This window comes from Manihot esculenta, chromosome 11 (genome assembly GCF_001659605.2).
Source record: "Manihot esculenta cultivar AM560-2 chromosome 11, M.esculenta_v8, whole genome shotgun sequence".
NCBI lineage: Eukaryota > Viridiplantae > Streptophyta > Magnoliopsida > Malpighiales > Euphorbiaceae > Manihot > Manihot esculenta.
In genome coordinates, this window is record NC_035171.2 from 28,363,948 (window position 1) to 28,380,946 (window position 16,999).

At 32.0% G+C, this 16,999-nt stretch overlaps 4 protein-coding genes across 7 annotated transcripts; 2 read left to right on the forward strand and 2 right to left on the reverse strand.

Annotated features, from left to right (window-relative positions):
* Nucleotides 1-1,863: 1,863 nt before the first annotated feature.
* LOC110626946 (PRA1 family protein F2) lies at nucleotides 1,864-2,557 on the forward strand. The gene has a single exon (XM_043962083.1). The coding sequence runs from the start codon at nucleotides 1,892-1,894 to the stop codon at nucleotides 2,486-2,488; it is 597 nt and encodes a 198-aa protein (XP_043818018.1). The 5' UTR covers nucleotides 1,864-1,891; the 3' UTR covers nucleotides 2,489-2,557.
* A 528-nt stretch (nucleotides 2,558-3,085) lies between these two features.
* LOC110626177 (RHOMBOID-like protein 13) lies at nucleotides 3,086-4,857 on the forward strand. The gene has a single exon (XM_021771949.2). It carries the CDS (start codon nucleotides 3,781-3,783, stop codon nucleotides 4,588-4,590), a length of 810 nt encoding a protein of 269 aa, XP_021627641.1. The 5' UTR covers nucleotides 3,086-3,780; the 3' UTR covers nucleotides 4,591-4,857.
* A 1,673-nt stretch (nucleotides 4,858-6,530) lies between these two features.
* Nucleotides 6,531-9,611, reverse strand: LOC110627098 (protein ENHANCED DISEASE RESISTANCE 2). Of its 4 annotated transcripts, XM_021773336.2 has the most exons (4): nucleotides 9,455-9,611; nucleotides 6,918-7,870; nucleotides 6,820-6,827; nucleotides 6,531-6,777 (listed from the first exon to the last, which is right to left on the reverse strand). In XM_021773336.2, coding segments are annotated over exons 2-3 (948 nt in total). In that variant the 5' UTR covers nucleotides 7,865-7,870; nucleotides 9,455-9,611; the 3' UTR covers nucleotides 6,531-6,777; nucleotides 6,820-6,826. The 4 variants fall into 4 exon arrangements, with proteins under 4 accessions (XP_021629028.1, XP_021629027.1, XP_021629026.1 ...); XM_021773335.2 differs by having other exon boundaries at nucleotides 6,531-6,827; XM_021773334.2 differs by lacking the exons at nucleotides 6,531-6,777; nucleotides 6,820-6,827 and adding an exon at nucleotides 8,407-8,469 and having other exon boundaries at nucleotides 6,914-7,870; nucleotides 9,455-9,592.
* A 1,263-nt stretch (nucleotides 9,612-10,874) lies between these two features.
* LOC110626334 (putative inactive disease susceptibility protein LOV1) lies at nucleotides 10,875-15,012 on the reverse strand. Its single transcript, XM_021772162.2, has 2 exons — nucleotides 11,458-15,012; nucleotides 10,875-11,330 (listed from the first exon to the last, which is right to left on the reverse strand). The coding sequence occupies exon 1, from the start codon at nucleotides 14,839-14,841 to the stop codon at nucleotides 11,488-11,490; it is 3,354 nt and encodes a 1,117-aa protein (XP_021627854.1). The 5' UTR covers nucleotides 14,842-15,012; the 3' UTR covers nucleotides 10,875-11,330; nucleotides 11,458-11,487.
* Nucleotides 15,013-16,999: the final 1,987 nt, after the last annotated feature.

The window sequence follows — 16,999 nt, forward strand, 5'->3', positions numbered from 1 at the left end:
GAATACTAATAATAATACAAATAAAATTTTTAACTTCTGACTTTCACTTTTAAAAAATAAATTTATTTTTCTTTTAATTAACAAGATACTTTTCATTAATTACTTTTCAAAAGTTATGACAAATATTTTTAATAAATAAGCAGAGGCTTAATGGAATATTGAGGTTTTATTTTATAAAAAAATTCATTATTTAAAAGTCAGAGTTCATTAGACTGATAAAATAAATAAATAGATAAAAAACCGTGCGTCCTTTTCATACCACGTGAGTGGGAAGTTCCCGGTAGATGTATTCAACACGCAAAGAACAATCAATAAGAAACTCTCCATTTCTTCAAAGCCGTCCATCTTCATCAACTTCTTTATTTTTTCTCAAAAATAATTAATTTCATTAAAGATTAAGGCCCTACACTTGATTACAAGAAGAAAAGCCCATGTATATATAATTTTATAGTAAAATTATATTCTATATTAAATAATATTATTATTTATTTTATTATATAATATTATAATACTAGAAAAAATATTATATAAATTATATAACACTGACTATTCAAACTTTATAAAATTTAATAGATTAATTATAAAAATATTTTTAAGAGAGCAATTTGTATTGCATATAAAAAAAAGTAATTATATTGTATATATGAACAAATTTTTCTTAAAAAAATCATTATTTAATAATTAAAAGAATTAATTCTTAACTTTGATTTACTAAACTTTAATCTATTCATTGATTTTCCCGTCGGTCAATTATCAATAAAAGAACAAAAAAAAATTCAAGAAAAAGAATGTCTGGACAAACATTATTCAAACAATTTTTTTTTCTATTTTTTTGCAAAAGTAATTTACAAAAGTTTATTAATGAAGGATATCTTTGAATTTCACATGCATTTTAAATTGTTTATTTTTCTGATGATTATTTAATAAAAACAACAGAAAACTTAAACTATTTACGAAATCAAGTGTTTCAAAATTCAATTAATTATTTTTTTTTCAAAAAATTATTATAAATTTATTACTAGTTATGAATTAAATTTAGAAGAAAATATTTATTAACCCATGATAACTATATCACATGTGCTTTTTTTTAAGGTTCTATGTTGATGTCCTTTTAATTTTCGGTTGCTTTTTCTTTAGTTTTTTTTTTTTTATTTTGTGTTTCTTTATTCTACTCCGCTTTCGTGTAGTAAATCACCTCTCCTTTCTGTTTCCCCACATATGAATAGTTGGTGGGGTTTTTATTTATTTTCCTTTTTAATTTTTTTTTGCAAGTTTTTGATATGTTTTTAGCCCTTTTGTTCTTCTTTGCTAATTCACTAGCCCATGAAAAATGGACTAGATTTACATTATTGAAAAGAAAACATGTGTTCTTTTTTCTACTACGTGAGTGGAAAGTTCCCGGTAGAGGAAGTCAACCATCAATAAATGTCAAAGTCCGTCAACCCCTTGTTCCCTTGTATAAGTCCACTTTTCCTTTTTTTTTTTTTTCTATATTAGAAATTTATTTTATAGAATCACAAATAATATTTATTTCATGATTTTATTTGTGAGGATATAACGATTCATTTGTAATCATTTATTTTTTGAAAAAAAAAATTCTATAAAGTTATACATGATTTTAGTTTATTTTGAAACGAAATTTTTTAAATAAAAATAATGAAATTTTCTTTTATTTCAAACAATAAAATTAAAAAAAAAATCAGTTAAATTACATTTTTATATATTCTTTGATTTTAAACAGTGAGTGCTTAATTGAAATTAATTTAATTAAATAAAATAAGACTTTTTAATTCAAAATTAAAAATTTGTATTTTAACGTATATATAATATATATATATCAGCTTTTATTGAAGATCATAGCTATCAAAATTCTCTCTTTTAATCAAGAAAAATGGCAAGCAATGGAGCAGTGCAGAGGGCAAGCACCACCATAAGATCAGCCTCCACAGTTGATTCCGGCAAGCCGATATCTTCAACAACAGGAACAAACTGGAACGAGTTCAAGTTTACAGATTTCAAACTGGTATGTCCCTTCAACTTCCCTTCAAGCCCAGAAGCAGCTGCTTTAAGAATCATCAGAAACCTGAATCATTTTGCTCTATATTACACTCATTTTGTTTGGATCATACTGTTCATCAGCCTAATTCCCAAGAGAAAGTTGTCTCTGATATTGCTGGTGATCATGACATATGTGGGATCTTTGTTCTTGTTACTGTTACGTGCAGTGCCAAGTTGTAGTATTGTTCATAGGATTTTGGACAAACGAGTGGTGCTTTGTGTGATTGTTGTTGCGACCATGGTTGAGCTTGTCTTGACCCATGCTGGTGTTCATCTTCTTGCGTCGTTGGCGGGTTCTTTGCCGGTGGTTTTGGTTCATGCTATTTTGTGGGTTAGGGAAGATTTCTCCGTTGAAGAGAAGAGCTCTGGTGGCGGTCCTGCTTCAGGGGAGATGATTCCTCTTGTGCAGGAGTCACCGGCTATGGTGTGACGTTTTTTTTTTTTTTTTTTTTTCCAAAAAAATATTAAATAAATTCAATAGTTATTATCTTTTGCTCATGGTTAATGATAACTTAATTTATATTAAGTGTTTAATAAATTCTATTTAAATATTTATGGGTTTATCTGATGATAAATATATTAAATTAAATTTTGAAAGGTCTCAATTCTTTTATTAAAAAGAATTATATTTATATATTATTATTAATGTTAATTGTTAATATATAAAATAATTAATATGAATATATATCATATAATTTATTTTATTATTAAAATAAATGAATAGAAATTTAATATAATAGTAAGAGCAATAATTTAATATACAATTCAATTAACCTAACTCTCTAATCTCTCTCTCTCTCTCTCTATATATATATAAATCAATTTAGTATTTTTTAAATTTAAAATATCAAAAAATAGTATTTTTATTAACATAAAAATTAAAAAAATACAAGAATAAAAAATATTAAACGATGTTTAAAGTTACAAAACTCATATTTCTTATTAAAAATAATATTTTATTATATCAGAATTCATTCAGATATATATTTTTTTTTTAAATGGAGATATATTAATTTTTTATTTAGCTAAAAAGATTAAACTGAATTTATTTAATCTTTAATGAAAAACTTTAGGGACTAATTTGAACATTTTCCGTTTCCCTCGTATCAATAGGAATATCAGACAGTTGAACTTGTGCGTATAAATTTTTTATACCTATACGGCCGATTTCTACGTATAGAAGTTCCCAGAAATACCAGGAATCTAACACAGGAACTTCAAATCGATTTGCTGCGGGAGGTAAGAAACCCATTTCTCTCTGAAGCCCTGAGCTCCTCTTAATCTTTATCACCGTAATCCCTAGTTGCACACTTTATTTTGCTCTTACTCCATTTCCGGATCTGAAATCTTACCGCCATTAAGTTCTCCATTCTTATACGTAGAATTTCCTGGTATTTATCTTGATTCACCAAAATAGAGAACTTGTAGTTTGATTCTCGAGGTTTGTTCCCTGTCGGATGATCTAATGTGTAAAGTTTGGCAGCATTGGGGGTTGTTTTGATCTGGGTCTCTTGAAATTAGTAAATTTGAGTTGGATTATGTAATTTCTGATGAAATTCTGTTTTTTGGAAACCATGATTGTTCGAGCTGAACGGAGCTCTAATGCAGACGTTTTGTAGTGGAAAATTTGATATGGTATTTTCATTTGAGGGTTCAGAAAACTCACCTTAAACAGAGGATTTTGTACATTTTACAGAGAAGAGAACGAAAAGGTTGTTACAGATGGGGAAGCCATTGTTTTACGAGATCTTGGAAAAACCAGCTACTAGTTGTATAATAGGGATATGCAGTGCCATTTGGTTTTATATACAGAAGAAAAATATTGGGTATTCACATGTGGGCTTGAGTTATGAAACTGCTATTGAAGGGCACCATTGGAGGATAATTACATCAGCTTTTTCACATATTAGTGTTCTTCATCTTGTTTTCAATATGAGTGCACTGTGGAGTCTTGGTGTTGTAGAACAGTTGGGGCACATTGGCCTTGGTGTTGCATATTATCTTCAATACACACTTGTGCTAGTTATCTTGTCTGGATTGCTAGTATTGGGAATGTACCACATATTGATACAAAGATTTAAGGTTGAGTATTTTCGGAGAGTGACTGCAGTTGGGTATTCTTGTGTTGTTTTTGGGTGGATGACAATTCTTTCTGTGAAGCAACCATCCTCAAAGTTGGATCTTTTTGGTTTTCTCTCGCTGCCCATCAGTTTTGCCCCTTTTGAGTCATTAATTTTTACATCAATTATTGTTCCACAAGCAAGTTTTCTTGGTCATTTATCAGGAATCATTGTTGGGTATGCAATTGCATGGGGTTTGATTCATGGGATGAACAATTTCTGGGCACTCTCAATGCTGGGATGGATAGTGGTCATTTTTGTTTTCAGTTTGAAGCAGTCTGGTGCATATGATTTCAAGTTTCTTGATATTGAATCTGTTACTGATCCTTCCATGCCTTCTGTGAGATTTCTCGAGAATGGGAGAACCTTGCAGATGAGTGCATTACCACTTGAAGGTGTTGAAGTTGTTTAATATCTAGTAATGATCTTATTCCTTAGAATGTTCTTGACTTCATTAAGAGTCCTTGTTGTGGGATGCATTTGCCGTTGAACATAGTGGTTTCTGAGGTTATCAGCAGCCATCTGTCATACCCGAATCCCAATGGATTATCTGTTGTACTGCATATTCTTTTTATTTTCAGATCCGTTCTTTTGGATCTCATTGTTTTGATCTATAGCTAGTATATCGATCAAACAAACTTCCAAAAATGACATAAATGGATGTCAGATATAATTGCCATGTGTGAGTTTTCTGGACAAGTAAGGTGATAATATTGACTGAGCTTGAGCTCATGCACACTAATGTTCACAGATGCACACACAAAAACAATTAGAAAAGACATGATTGATGATTTCTCCCTTAAATCATCTTATATCATAGTTGTAGTTCCACTTTCCAATTTGCAGCACAGGGTCAGAACATCCATATGATTAATGAATCAGTCATAAGATGTTACATGCACAAGAAAATGTATCCTAAGCTATATTTTCCTATATTAGCGTTAAATTCTCTCTTTTTCTTTCATTTTCTTTTCGTTTTTTCCCCCTGAAGGTTGGTTCTTCCACAATCAATGTCTATTTGATCTAGCAATTTTTGCAATTCATCCAGGTCTATCAATTACCTGGCAAATCAATGCCATCCCCTTCTTGCATCAGTGAGTTCATTGTCAAGTATCCTTTCTGCTGCCATGTCTGGTTAATGTCAATATCAATATATTGGAAGCAAACTAACAGAAAGGTTTTGAGATAACAGAAAAACTATTGTAAGATGTGTATATGGCAACAAAGGAGCAGAGACTAAATGGAAAACGAGGGAACTTTTAAAGAGAGAATTATTATCAAGTTTCTGAATTTTTAAACAATTTATTAATTTATTGCTATTTTAAAATTACTTAAACTGTTTTTATATTTTATAAAATTAAAATCTTTAATTTTTTTGTTAAAATAATTATTGATTATTTTAAATATTTATATTATTTAATATTTATAATTTTAATTATATATGCTATTTAATTTTTATAATTTTAAATATTTATATTATTTAATTTTTTTATCAAAATTAAAATAAGTTGATTAATAGAATTTTTCTTATAAAAGGGCTTAAGAAATTAATTTTAAAAAAATATATATATAGACATTTGTAGATAAATTGGTAAATTTTATGAAAATTGAGGCTCTTTATAATGAAATGGGCTGGGAAAATGACAGAAATTATTGGATATTTAATGGTAGTTTTGGAGAGCGGCCAGGCAGCAGGAATGCTTATTCCTAATTTTAAGGTAATCATTCAGAACATTCTACTTAAAAATTAAAATTTTAGTATTTATAAAAATTAAATTAATTTAATTTAATTTAATTTAATTTTATCAGTTTAATTTTTTACTATATTTTTTATGTTTTACGTTTTTATTTTTAATATCTTAAAATTTAATTAAAATATTTTAAATTTAATTATACTTTAATTTTTATAAAAAATAATATATTACTATCAAATTCGTTTTAATTTTTTTATTTTTTTAATTAAAATTAAAATTAAAAATTAAACTAAAATAAACAGTTTTTTTATTTTAACTAAATACTATGATCAATACTAATTAATTCCTACCAACACTACCACCACGCCACCAAATACTTCCACCAACAACATGCCATATAAAGCAATGATATAATATTCCAGGGAAGATTCCAATATTCATTATATAATAGTAAGTTCCATATCAAGATAATGCAATCATGATCAATAATTGAAGGAGCTAAGCTGAATGAATAAAGTTTGTCATAAAATTTAAAATAACATAATTACTCCAGCTCTAATACTGTCTATAGCATTAAATATTTAAATAATAATAATAATATTTTAACTCGAGCAAAATAATAATATTTAAAAAATTAAAAGTGAATTACTTTTTATAATAACAACAGAACCCAAATCAAATAAATCAACTCATAGTTTTTAAATGAAATGTATACGTATATATATATGTATTCATTAGTTATACACAGAAACAGTTTTATAACTATCAATCAATGAATTCACTGTACTACTCTTTCAATGCCATAAACTCCACAGTCTCTGCTCAGAGACTGCAACTAATCACATCAATCAAATGATAGAGCAGCAGATGCTATGAATATTAGACGCTTTGCCACTCCGATTAAGCTTTTCTTACTGACAACTTATGCACGATCGACTAGCAGGAGCCTATTCATCTGCACGCATCATAACTTGAATCTATTAATACAAGCATGAACTCAAATTTAAATCTTTCCGAGGTAATCGATTTTTTTCACAGTTCTTACCATTTCTTTACATCTTCAGGACATTCTTCATGATTGGAAGTTCCATTAACATGGGCCGATCCATTGGTAGAACCATCCTCTTGAGCACCTGGATGGAGAAATTGAGAAAATCCCTGGCCAATGGATTTCCACAAACGCGTCGGCAATGAAGAATGCAAACTACCAGCAGTTTCATCTGATGATGGCTCAAAGGAATGCGCAGAAGCAGGGTTTAGATCAGAGAATCTGACAGCACCTAAGAGTCGTTCTGGAAGCTCCGACTCTGTCTGACCCTCGATGACAAAAGCTAAGTCAACAGTCAGCATCGTGATGTAACCAAATGCTAGATGAACAATTGCACTTGCAACCACAGATGATCCAATATCCACATCTACTTCAAAAAAATTCTCTGCAACACAGTATCTACAAGTAAGGGCACGACCAATAATGCATACGGCCTGCTCCCCGACTGCCTTTCTTACAATCCAGGGACCTTTTACAATGTTGGCAATCAGTTTGAGTCTTGAATTTCTGAACCCATCATCCCCTCTCAAGAACCGGTCCACCAACGATCCCTCCGTGATTGGTTCTGTGGCAACAAAATACACCACAGCACTATAATTATCCTTGCTAGGTACTTGTAGATTAAATGCCCAAACAAAAGGCTTATCGCCAGTTGGAAACTCATCGTCGATAGTCTTCCTTACACGGCTATTTGGATTCTTCAAAATCTCCCCAATCTTGGTAGAACCTTTAATCCAGTCAAATCCAAGAGGCTTTAGAAGGCATTCTTCGGCAGGGATTTTAACCTTGCTTGTCAAGTAATCTGGACCTCTCACCATGAATTTGTCTCCTGGTGGGGAAGCCCAACCATTTGGACAATTTTCTGGTTCAAGTAGCGGCACAGCCCCATCTGCTTTGATTCTTTCTATCCATTCACACTCACTTCTCTCAGCAGGGCTGGCCATATGGTCCTGATAATAATACAGCGAGAATATGCAAGCAACAAGAGTGTTATATACTAGCAAGTTTTACAACTGACAAGAGACTTCAGCTCTTGCAAATCAAGCTCAGATATTAGAAAAACAAAGCAAATAACAAACAAATGGCAGCAGAGACATATAATGACTGAAACAAAGTGTGTGTAATTCATATCAATTCAAACAAGCTCTTAAAACGGATTCCTTAAGACGATTACAACAGCCAAATCTTATCCTGGGGCCAGCTAAAAATCATCTTGCACGCACTAGAGCACAAATGGCCGTGATAATAAATAAAGACAACAAGATATCGATAACAAAAGGGGGAAAATGCAGATTATGAAAAGTAAAATGCCAGATCTTATCTGGTTATATAGAATGCAGCAAAAATATTATCAACCACGAAAATGATAATAGAGGAAAAGGAAAATATTCCCTATGAATTCACAGAATTTTCTTGACAGGTCTTATAGACAAATGCCGCTTCCTCTGCCAGATCCAGAAATATAATTACATCCAAAGAGGATTACCTCTTTGAGGTATCACAGATCAATCCAAGGTGGCAGTTTGTCATATCAATGTGAGTTCATTAGCTGGAAAACATAATATCATGTGAAGTATTACAATAGCAACTTTGAAACTTCCCAACAAAAGCCAAGCCACCACATTATGAATGAAGCAAAAACAACAACATTGCACCAACAAAAAGCCAAATATAGCAATAACTGAAAATTACTCTTTCAAAGAAATCAAAACATACAAGCAGGAAAAACAGAAAGCCATTGTTATATTCAGTTAAGCAATTAACAAAGAGGAGAACCTCAACACTACCCCTCCATTTGGAATCAAGAATTTTGTAAGAATTCAATTCAATTGATTTCTTTTCTAACAATTCTCTTGTTTGAAATAAAAGAATACAATTCTTTTTAGCTTAAATAATTTCATCTTAAAAGAAGTTGAAATTTTGCATGATTTTATAAAAATTCATTTGAATGTTTTTTTTCTTGCAAAATGAATCATGCCAAAGGAAGGGCACAAAAAATTATAAATAAAGTATTTTTGAAGCTGTGCTGACTACAAAATTTGGAGGTATTCGACCAATCAAGAAACAAATACTTGTTGTATCTCTTTATATGCTTATGTAATCCATCTTTAGATTGGATATTTATATCTTTTATTTTCTTCCAAATAGAAAATTATCCTCAGAATTAATTTCCAAATCTAAAATCTTTTTCCTAAATATATTCAAAACAGATGCCAACATAATTACACAGGATAATAATATAAACAAATAAACTAAGAGAATCCCAAAAACCCATTACCTTAGCAGAGAATTACACTACATCATTAGAAGAAAACTTGCAAATACTTCCAACAAATTAGCAAAATCAGAACGAAAGCAACCACCATTCCAACAAAGAAACACATAAACAAGTTTGATTCTCAGTATTAGCAACACAAGCACAAAGGGAAGCTGAAAGATAAATAAAAATTAAACAAGCAAAACCCAGAAAGAAAATATTAAAGAAAGAATAAAAGAAAGAAAAACCCAAGAAAATTTAGAGGTCAAGCTCTAACCTTTGATAGAAAGAAAGAGATGGGTGAGTCAAGAATCAAGATTTCGTAGGAACCCTGACAATGGAGAGATAGATAGATCACAGAAATCAGGGTTTAAAGGTTGAAAAGAGAGAGACTTGAAATAAAGCTTCTGGTTTTTATTAGTTATATATTCTGATAAATTAGTTTATTTAATATTGACGGGCAACTGGCTGAGAAGTGAAAGATTGGATGCGAATGAGATAAGGCTAAAGGAAGTCTACCTGGTAGACCGGTGTCAGTTGACAGTCTTACTTCCAGGCTTTTTCTTCGTGAAAAAGAAAATTAAAAAAAAAGAAGATGGAAACGTGTCATTCATACACGTATGAAACTTGAGAAAAACAACCGTTAGATTTTATCAAATATATATTAATATCCTTTTAAAATAAATTAAATACCCCATTTCTTAAATAGATTTTAAAAAAACTAACTATTTAATATAAGTAGTTTAATAAATTTAATATTTTATTTTTTAAAAATACATTAAATACTCGCAATCTTCTCAAAACTATAAAAGATGGAATTTATTTAGTGTATCCTTAAAAATAAAAATTAAATTAAATAATTAATTCCCCTAAATCACAGATATTAAATAATAATTCTCATTAAAATATTTTATATCTCTCACTTCTAAATCACACATATTTGCAAATATTTATGTGAATTTACAACTATAAAAAAATAAATAAATAATAAAGATTCAAGAACAATGTTAAAAAATGTATATTTTTAATTTGGATTTACCCCTATTTTGTACACTGTTATGGTGAATCAAAGAGATCATAAGTTAAATTATTTATTTTATTTTTATTTTTTTTGTGATTTTGAGACTGCCCCAACAAGTGAGCTTACCAATTACTATACATGTTGTGATTTGGAAGCTTGAGAAATCAAAGAATGACAAACACTTTACTCTTCTATCCAAGTGGAATGTGATTTGTTGTTAGTCTCTTTTTCTTTTCCCTCTGCCTCTTGAAGCGTATTTCTTGAATTTGAAGGAAAACCTCCATCACTCAAGATGATTTGAGTAGAAAATTTTTATTATGATAGCATTGGTGGAATTGTTTAATTTTATTTGAACGCTTAAAGGGTAGAAAATTTTGTGGACAACAAGAAATAAAGTGGAGAAATCAGATCCTGACCATTATATGTGTAATGGTTATAATTCAGCAAACATTTTGTTTAAAAATTATAGATTTTTGATAAACACAGAAAGAACTTCACCTTTCCCTGTTCAGACAATCGTGGTAAATAGATATATCTTAATTTTGTTTGTTAAACTTCCTTTCTTATCAGGAATTTGCTAATGTTGAGATTTAATAGGACATGGGATTGCAGTTAAGATTCAATCTAGTACCCTTCTGAAATAATAGGGGCAAAGCAAAATTAAGCATCAAAGGCATAGCTAAGTAGTGATGTTATATTCAGGGGAAATTAAAACAACAGAGCTTTGCAGGCTACATCAAACAAGACACCCAAATGAAATGATTATGATGATCATGACTGAATCAACAGCAGCAGCAGTAATTCCATCAAATTACAAGACTAACACATAGCTGCAGCTAACCAAAATAGTTGAAATCAGAAGCATTGATGCAACTATTAAGATGAGAATTTCAAAACACATCTTCTAAATTTTCATCCAAAGCTATCTTAGCAATCAGCTTTCACCATCTCATATGACCCTGTTATATAAACCTATGAGATTATTCAGCAGATATTTCCTATTTGCATTAAGTACACAAAAAGCAGCCATTGGAAGATCTCCACTGGCATCAAAATACCACCAACATTAGCTCTGAATCATGAACTCATACCACCAACATTAGCTCTGAATCATGAACTCTGGGATAAATACCTTCACAATCAAAACATGTAATTGAAGTGAGTTATTATGCAATGAGAAAGTTAATCTAGTAAAAATGAGAGTTACCCAGAACAGGTAAAGAACTGTAATGAAAGGTCATAGAAGAAGAGTTGCATACTTATTGTCATGGGTGGCCTTCTCCACGTAATCAACTTTCTACGTACACATGGAGTACATGAGCAACTTTATCCCAATCTTCACCTTGACTATCCTTAATCCTTGCTGACAACACTGGCATATCTGCTAATTTTAATTTGCTGAGAGTCTTAACATACTGCAATCCATCAGGAATCATCTCCAAATTCCTACAGGATCTGATTTCCAGGCATTTCAGACTAGGCAGTGCCCCTTCCTCTACATTCCATTCCTCTAGTTGATCTAGCTCCAAGACTTTGAGGACTTGAAGCTTAGGAAATCCTCCAGAACTGCAGACCATTTTCTGTCCAGTGTAGGCCCCAGGGAATAATCTCACATTTCTGAGGTTGGGAAGCTTGCCTAATGCTTGCATTGGATCTTCTACCAATCCAGATGCTGATAAAGTGAGCTCAATGAGGTTTTGCGGGAACTCGGACACAAGATACTGAGTCTTTAGATTTCCAACTAAATGTATACTGGAAAGGTCCATGTGATCTGCTAATGACTCTAAGTGCAGATCTGATGGCTGACCCAACTCATTAAATGATTTCAACTTCAAAGATTTTAGATGATTTAACTTCAGAACCCAATTTGCTACAGCATCTAGTTGAGAAGACATTGCCTCGTTCTGAGATGGCTCTGATATCCTGCACGTCAGGCCTAATTTTGTGAGGTTCAGAAATGTGTCCAGGCCATCTTTCACTGGGCTATCCTCATTTATAAATGCACCCCAAAGTGTTTGGAGATCCACTAAGCAGCTGTCCTTTGGTTGAGGCACAAATTTGCAACCAGAACTCTCATCAAGGAATAAATGCCGCAATTCCTGCATCATCCATATTGAAGTGGGGAGAGCATTGATGTGAGTACGCTTCAAATCTAGCGTTTGAAGCTTTGGCAATTTGTTAATAAATGAAGGAAGCATTTCCAGGTATGTTGACCTCAAGCCAAGGTACTTCAATCGAGCTAACTGACCTACTGCCTTGGGCAATTTTGGCTTGTATACGTGTTCAAGATCCAGAACCCACAAAGAACTGAAACACTTGCTAGAGATGCATCGTTGCAGAAAATTCCCTACATCTTCTCCAGGTCTGCTTCCTTGTCGACTATCAAAGGATAGAAATGATACAGTGTCTCTATAACAGGAGTAAAGAGATGAAGGAGCCGCATTATCTCCATGGATATGATCAAAGCAGGCACGTCTATGGTCAAAATGGTCGACAAGACGGTATGTTGTACCACTGCAGGTGGAGAAATTGCCACCAATATGGCCATTATCTTGTAGAAACTTAGCCTCCTTGGTTTTTAGCAGCCAGTGCACTCGCAAAGCATCAGGCAAGCGGCATGTCCTAAATTTTCCATTTAGCTTTTTCCTTGTAACTTGAATCATGTTCCTGTTAGCTAACTCTATCAAACATTTATCTGAGACACATTCTGGAGACTCTTTATCATTGCTTGGATGCCCAAAACCCTCTGCAATCCATAATCCAATCAATCTTCTCACAGGAATTTCACAGTGTTCAGGGAATAACTGAAAGTAAAAGAGACATCTCCTCAAATACAATGGCAAATTTTTGTTGATCTCCTGCAAGGTCCCCGACCAAGGTCCTTCATCTTTATTGAATTTCTCAATCACCCTTGACCAGTCCTCTGCAAATGTATTTTCCCTTGCCAGAAGTTCAGCAAGTTTCACAATCGCCTTTGGTAACCCCCCACAAATCCTCAAAATTGCCCCCCTTTTCAGTTCTAGCAGTTCTAAGGGGATGTTCACATTCAGAGAACGAACAAACAATGCCCAGCTGTCTTCATCACTCCACAATTGCAGACTGTAAGTGAAGTTTCTCTCACTGCTTTCTGGAGTTACTCCCAATTTGGAAGAAATGAAAATTATTCTAGTCCCATTTGATAGACCATTAAATGCAGCTCCAATTTGATTCCATAAGACTTTAGAGGATAACCCATCAATAACAATGAGATACCTCTTATCCATCAAGTAATCATTCAACATCCGCCTCAACCTACATAAATAATCATCCCAATCCCCATTCACAAGTCTAATGCTTAAATACTGAGGCCCTAATATTTGTTCCATAAGGCGATTGATATTAGAATCACGCACCCAACTGATCCAAGCACGGTGAGGGAAATGATCTCTAATAGCAGGATTTTCATAAATTGACTTGCCAAGCTTTGTCTTACCAATGCCTTCCATACCCAGAAGTGAAACTGTAAGACAATCTGGATCACCTCTGAGCAATAACTCCATAATATCATCCATATTTCTATCAAAACCTGTAACGTCAGGTTGTTCAGATCTGCGTGAAGATGATGAGGAGGAGGCACCAGCATTGCCATCAAAGTTGTTGAAACCAGGTTGCTGAGCTTGTTCATCAGAAGGGGGCGGTGTTCCATCTTCTATTTCATCAAATTCATCGAAATAATCATCATCATCAAAAGAAGACAATGAGGTTGCATCTCCTGGAATATTGGGAACAAACCGACCAGGAAAGTTGGGTTGAAAGGGAATAGGAGGAGGTGGTGGTAAATTTGGAGGAAATCGGGGAGGAGGTGGCATATACATTTGATGTGGGAGTTTACCAAACCTTTTGATGATTTCTTGAACTTTAGTCTTCATCTGATCCATCTCCTTGCGAAGCTTACGCTGTGACTTGAATTTGCAGGAAGCAGAAGCAATATGCTTGAAAGGAGACTTCTTGGTCTGTTCCCACCGAGACAAGAAGAGCCCAATAACGTCCTCCGCCGAACGAGAAAACAAAGAAACTTCTTCCATCCAAGCCATTTCTTCTCCTCTCAGTTCTTTGGACTCCAAGTCCTTGACAAAGACATGCAAGAACCTCATTTCATCTCTCACCCATCTAGCTTGCCTTCTCACAGAAGGGCTAATTTGGCTGTGAGTAGCTAGGGCAATAACTTTCCTGATTACAGGAGACATAATACTCTCACCCACATCAAGCTGCTTCCTAGTGGAAGACGAAGAAGAAGCAGGCCATGGCTCCATTACTTTCCGGCGACTTAATTTATCAGTAGAACGAAAAATTTCAATCCTGATTCGATCCAACTTCTTGCGAAGCTTGCGTTGATCGATAGAATCAAAAAACCCGGAAAAATAATCCAAAAGGGTACCTGTTTGGCTTCTGTGAGCAGCTTTTTGGAGCAAGAAATCGATGACCTCTTCAATGTCATAAGCAAGGTCTCTCTTGCAATCAAAGAAGTCAGAGTTAACAATATCTCTAAGCTTGCTCTCGATGCTTTCAAGCTGATGTTCTAATCCAAGAAATGGAACGGACTCGTTGAGGAGCAGATCAGAAAGCTTCCAGAGGACCGGCGAGGAGACAAGTTTCCGATCCATGAAGAAAGCGATGAAGGGTTTGGTGGGGATGAGGAGAAGCAGAAGAAGAAAGGGTAGGAACGGAGAGAGAGAGAGATAGGTCAGATAAAGGGAAAGGTAAAGGTTTGACGAGAGAACAACGAGTGTAATTCCATTTGGCTGTGTGAGAGACTCTCCAGTTTTGTTTTAAGTAGAAATAAGGAAGTGAGAGTATTTTTGGTGGTTATGGAGATAATTCTTAGTTAATTTAGTGCTTTTGTTTTTTAATGTAATTTTTAATTAATAATTTTTTTTAAATAAAATTCGAGAATGGAAGGTTAGAGAATAAAAACTGATGCCTCCGATAAATTTATTCGAATGTAATTACGGTTAAATTTATTAACGCTAATTAATAAATTTTTAAAATTTTAAAAATATTTTAATATATTTTTAAAAATCATATTAATAAATTTTTTTTTATTTTCAAAATTTCAATAATTTAAAAGGTTCTGGCTGAAATTGTTATATTATACTTGGAAACCATGATTAAATTGGATACATTTGGTAATTTTCTCATTTTATAATAAATTTTATGCCAATGTAAAATTTATACAAAATTAATTATTTAAGATAAAAAAATAAATTTAATTTCAAATAAGGTAGCATATATTTTGAGATAAAAAATATATATATGTATATCTTTATTAATTAGAATGAGTATAAATTATAGGTAAATAATATTCTTAAATAGAGCTGCCAGAATTATACAAATATAAACTTTACCTTATATTGTGAAATAATACTAGACTTTGTTTGGAATGATGATAAATAAAGAAGAAAATAAATTGTGATATCATGTTTAGGTTGAAAAAACATAAAGGTTGAGAATAACAAATATATAATATTATTTTTATTTTGCCTTTTTTTTTTTACTGTTTATCATTTAAATTATTGTAATATGGTAAGGGTTTTTTTTTCAAAGAATAATTTACTTTAAAAATAAATAAAATTAATATATCTTGTGGTTTTGCACTTTTAAAATTTTTAATATTTTCCTTCCTAATTTAGGACTTGCGGTTTCATGTTATTAACGTTTGATTCACAAAATGTTAACGCAATGAATTAATTTTTTTTTTCTTACATCATAAGTATGAGTCTTACTAAATTAAAATTTTAGTAATTAAAAATAATTTTTAAATTATTTTTTATTTTATTTTTTTATTTTATTATTTATTGTTTAATTTGATTTAATATTTTATGTTTCTGACACCGTTTTTCTATGGGAGTGTTTTCCTTTGACTCTAACTTCTAGAATGAATTTTTACATGTTTGTTCTTTTTTCGAGCATCAATATGCAATATGAGAGTATAGAGTTGTCAAAAATTACCTCTAGATTTATGAGAGAGCTTCAAGACGGTTAATTTTCAGAAGTCAGAGATTTTTTTCAGCTCTAATGTGGATGAGGAGGCTAAAAATATGGCTTTTAGAGAATTATGAGTCTCATCTCCCTTTAATCATAACAAATATGTTGGTTTTCCATCATTTTAGAGAATTAGGAGTCTCATCTCCCTTTAATCATAACAAATATGTTGGTCTTCCATCATTAATAGGACAAAATAAAAAAAATAAGTCTTATTTTTTCAAGGAAAGAGTATAGAGGTATATTCACTGCTGGTATGGAAGATTTCTCTTTTAAGTGTAGGCGAAAAAATTTTATTAAAATTTGTAACGCAAGTAATTTTGACTTACTGTATGAGTGTTTTCACTCCCTATATTACTTTATGTGAGGAGTTCCAACGAATGATAAAGTCTTTTTGGTAAGATTCGAAAGGAAATGGTCATAGACAGATCCATTGGCTAATCTAGGTGAAAATGTGTCAAGGAGAAAAATATGGAGGGATGGGTTTTCGAAGTTTTATCATTTTAATATACAAATGCTTGGCTGACAAGATTGGAAGATAATTACTAACTCAAATGCTTTATCCAGTAGAATTTTCAATGCAAAATACTTTTCAAGAGGGAACTTTTTATTTACAGCAAAAGGGTTTAATCTCAGTTTTTGTTTGAAAAGCTTATTGCAAACTCAACCATTATTGTTTAAAGGATTAAGATAGAGAATATGTAATTGTCTTAATGTAAGGGTGAGGAGCCGTGGCCGGTGGCTCATTGATAATAGACAATTCTATATAGAAATCCAACG

Bases quoted from the DNA above. Each gene is read 5' to 3' on its own strand.
- LOC110626946 (XM_043962083.1), top strand. From the start codon at position 1,892: ATGGCAAGCAATGGAGCAGTGCAGAGGGCAAGCACCACCATAAGATCA.
- LOC110626177 (XM_021771949.2), top strand. From the start codon at position 3,781: ATGGGGAAGCCATTGTTTTACGAGATCTTGGAAAAACCAGCTACTAGT.
- LOC110627098 (XM_021773333.2), bottom strand. From the start codon at position 7,864: ATGGCCAGCCCTGCTGAGAGAAGTGAGTGTGAATGGATAGAAAGAATC.
- LOC110626334 (XM_021772162.2), bottom strand. From the start codon at position 14,841: ATGGATCGGAAACTTGTCTCCTCGCCGGTCCTCTGGAAGCTTTCTGAT.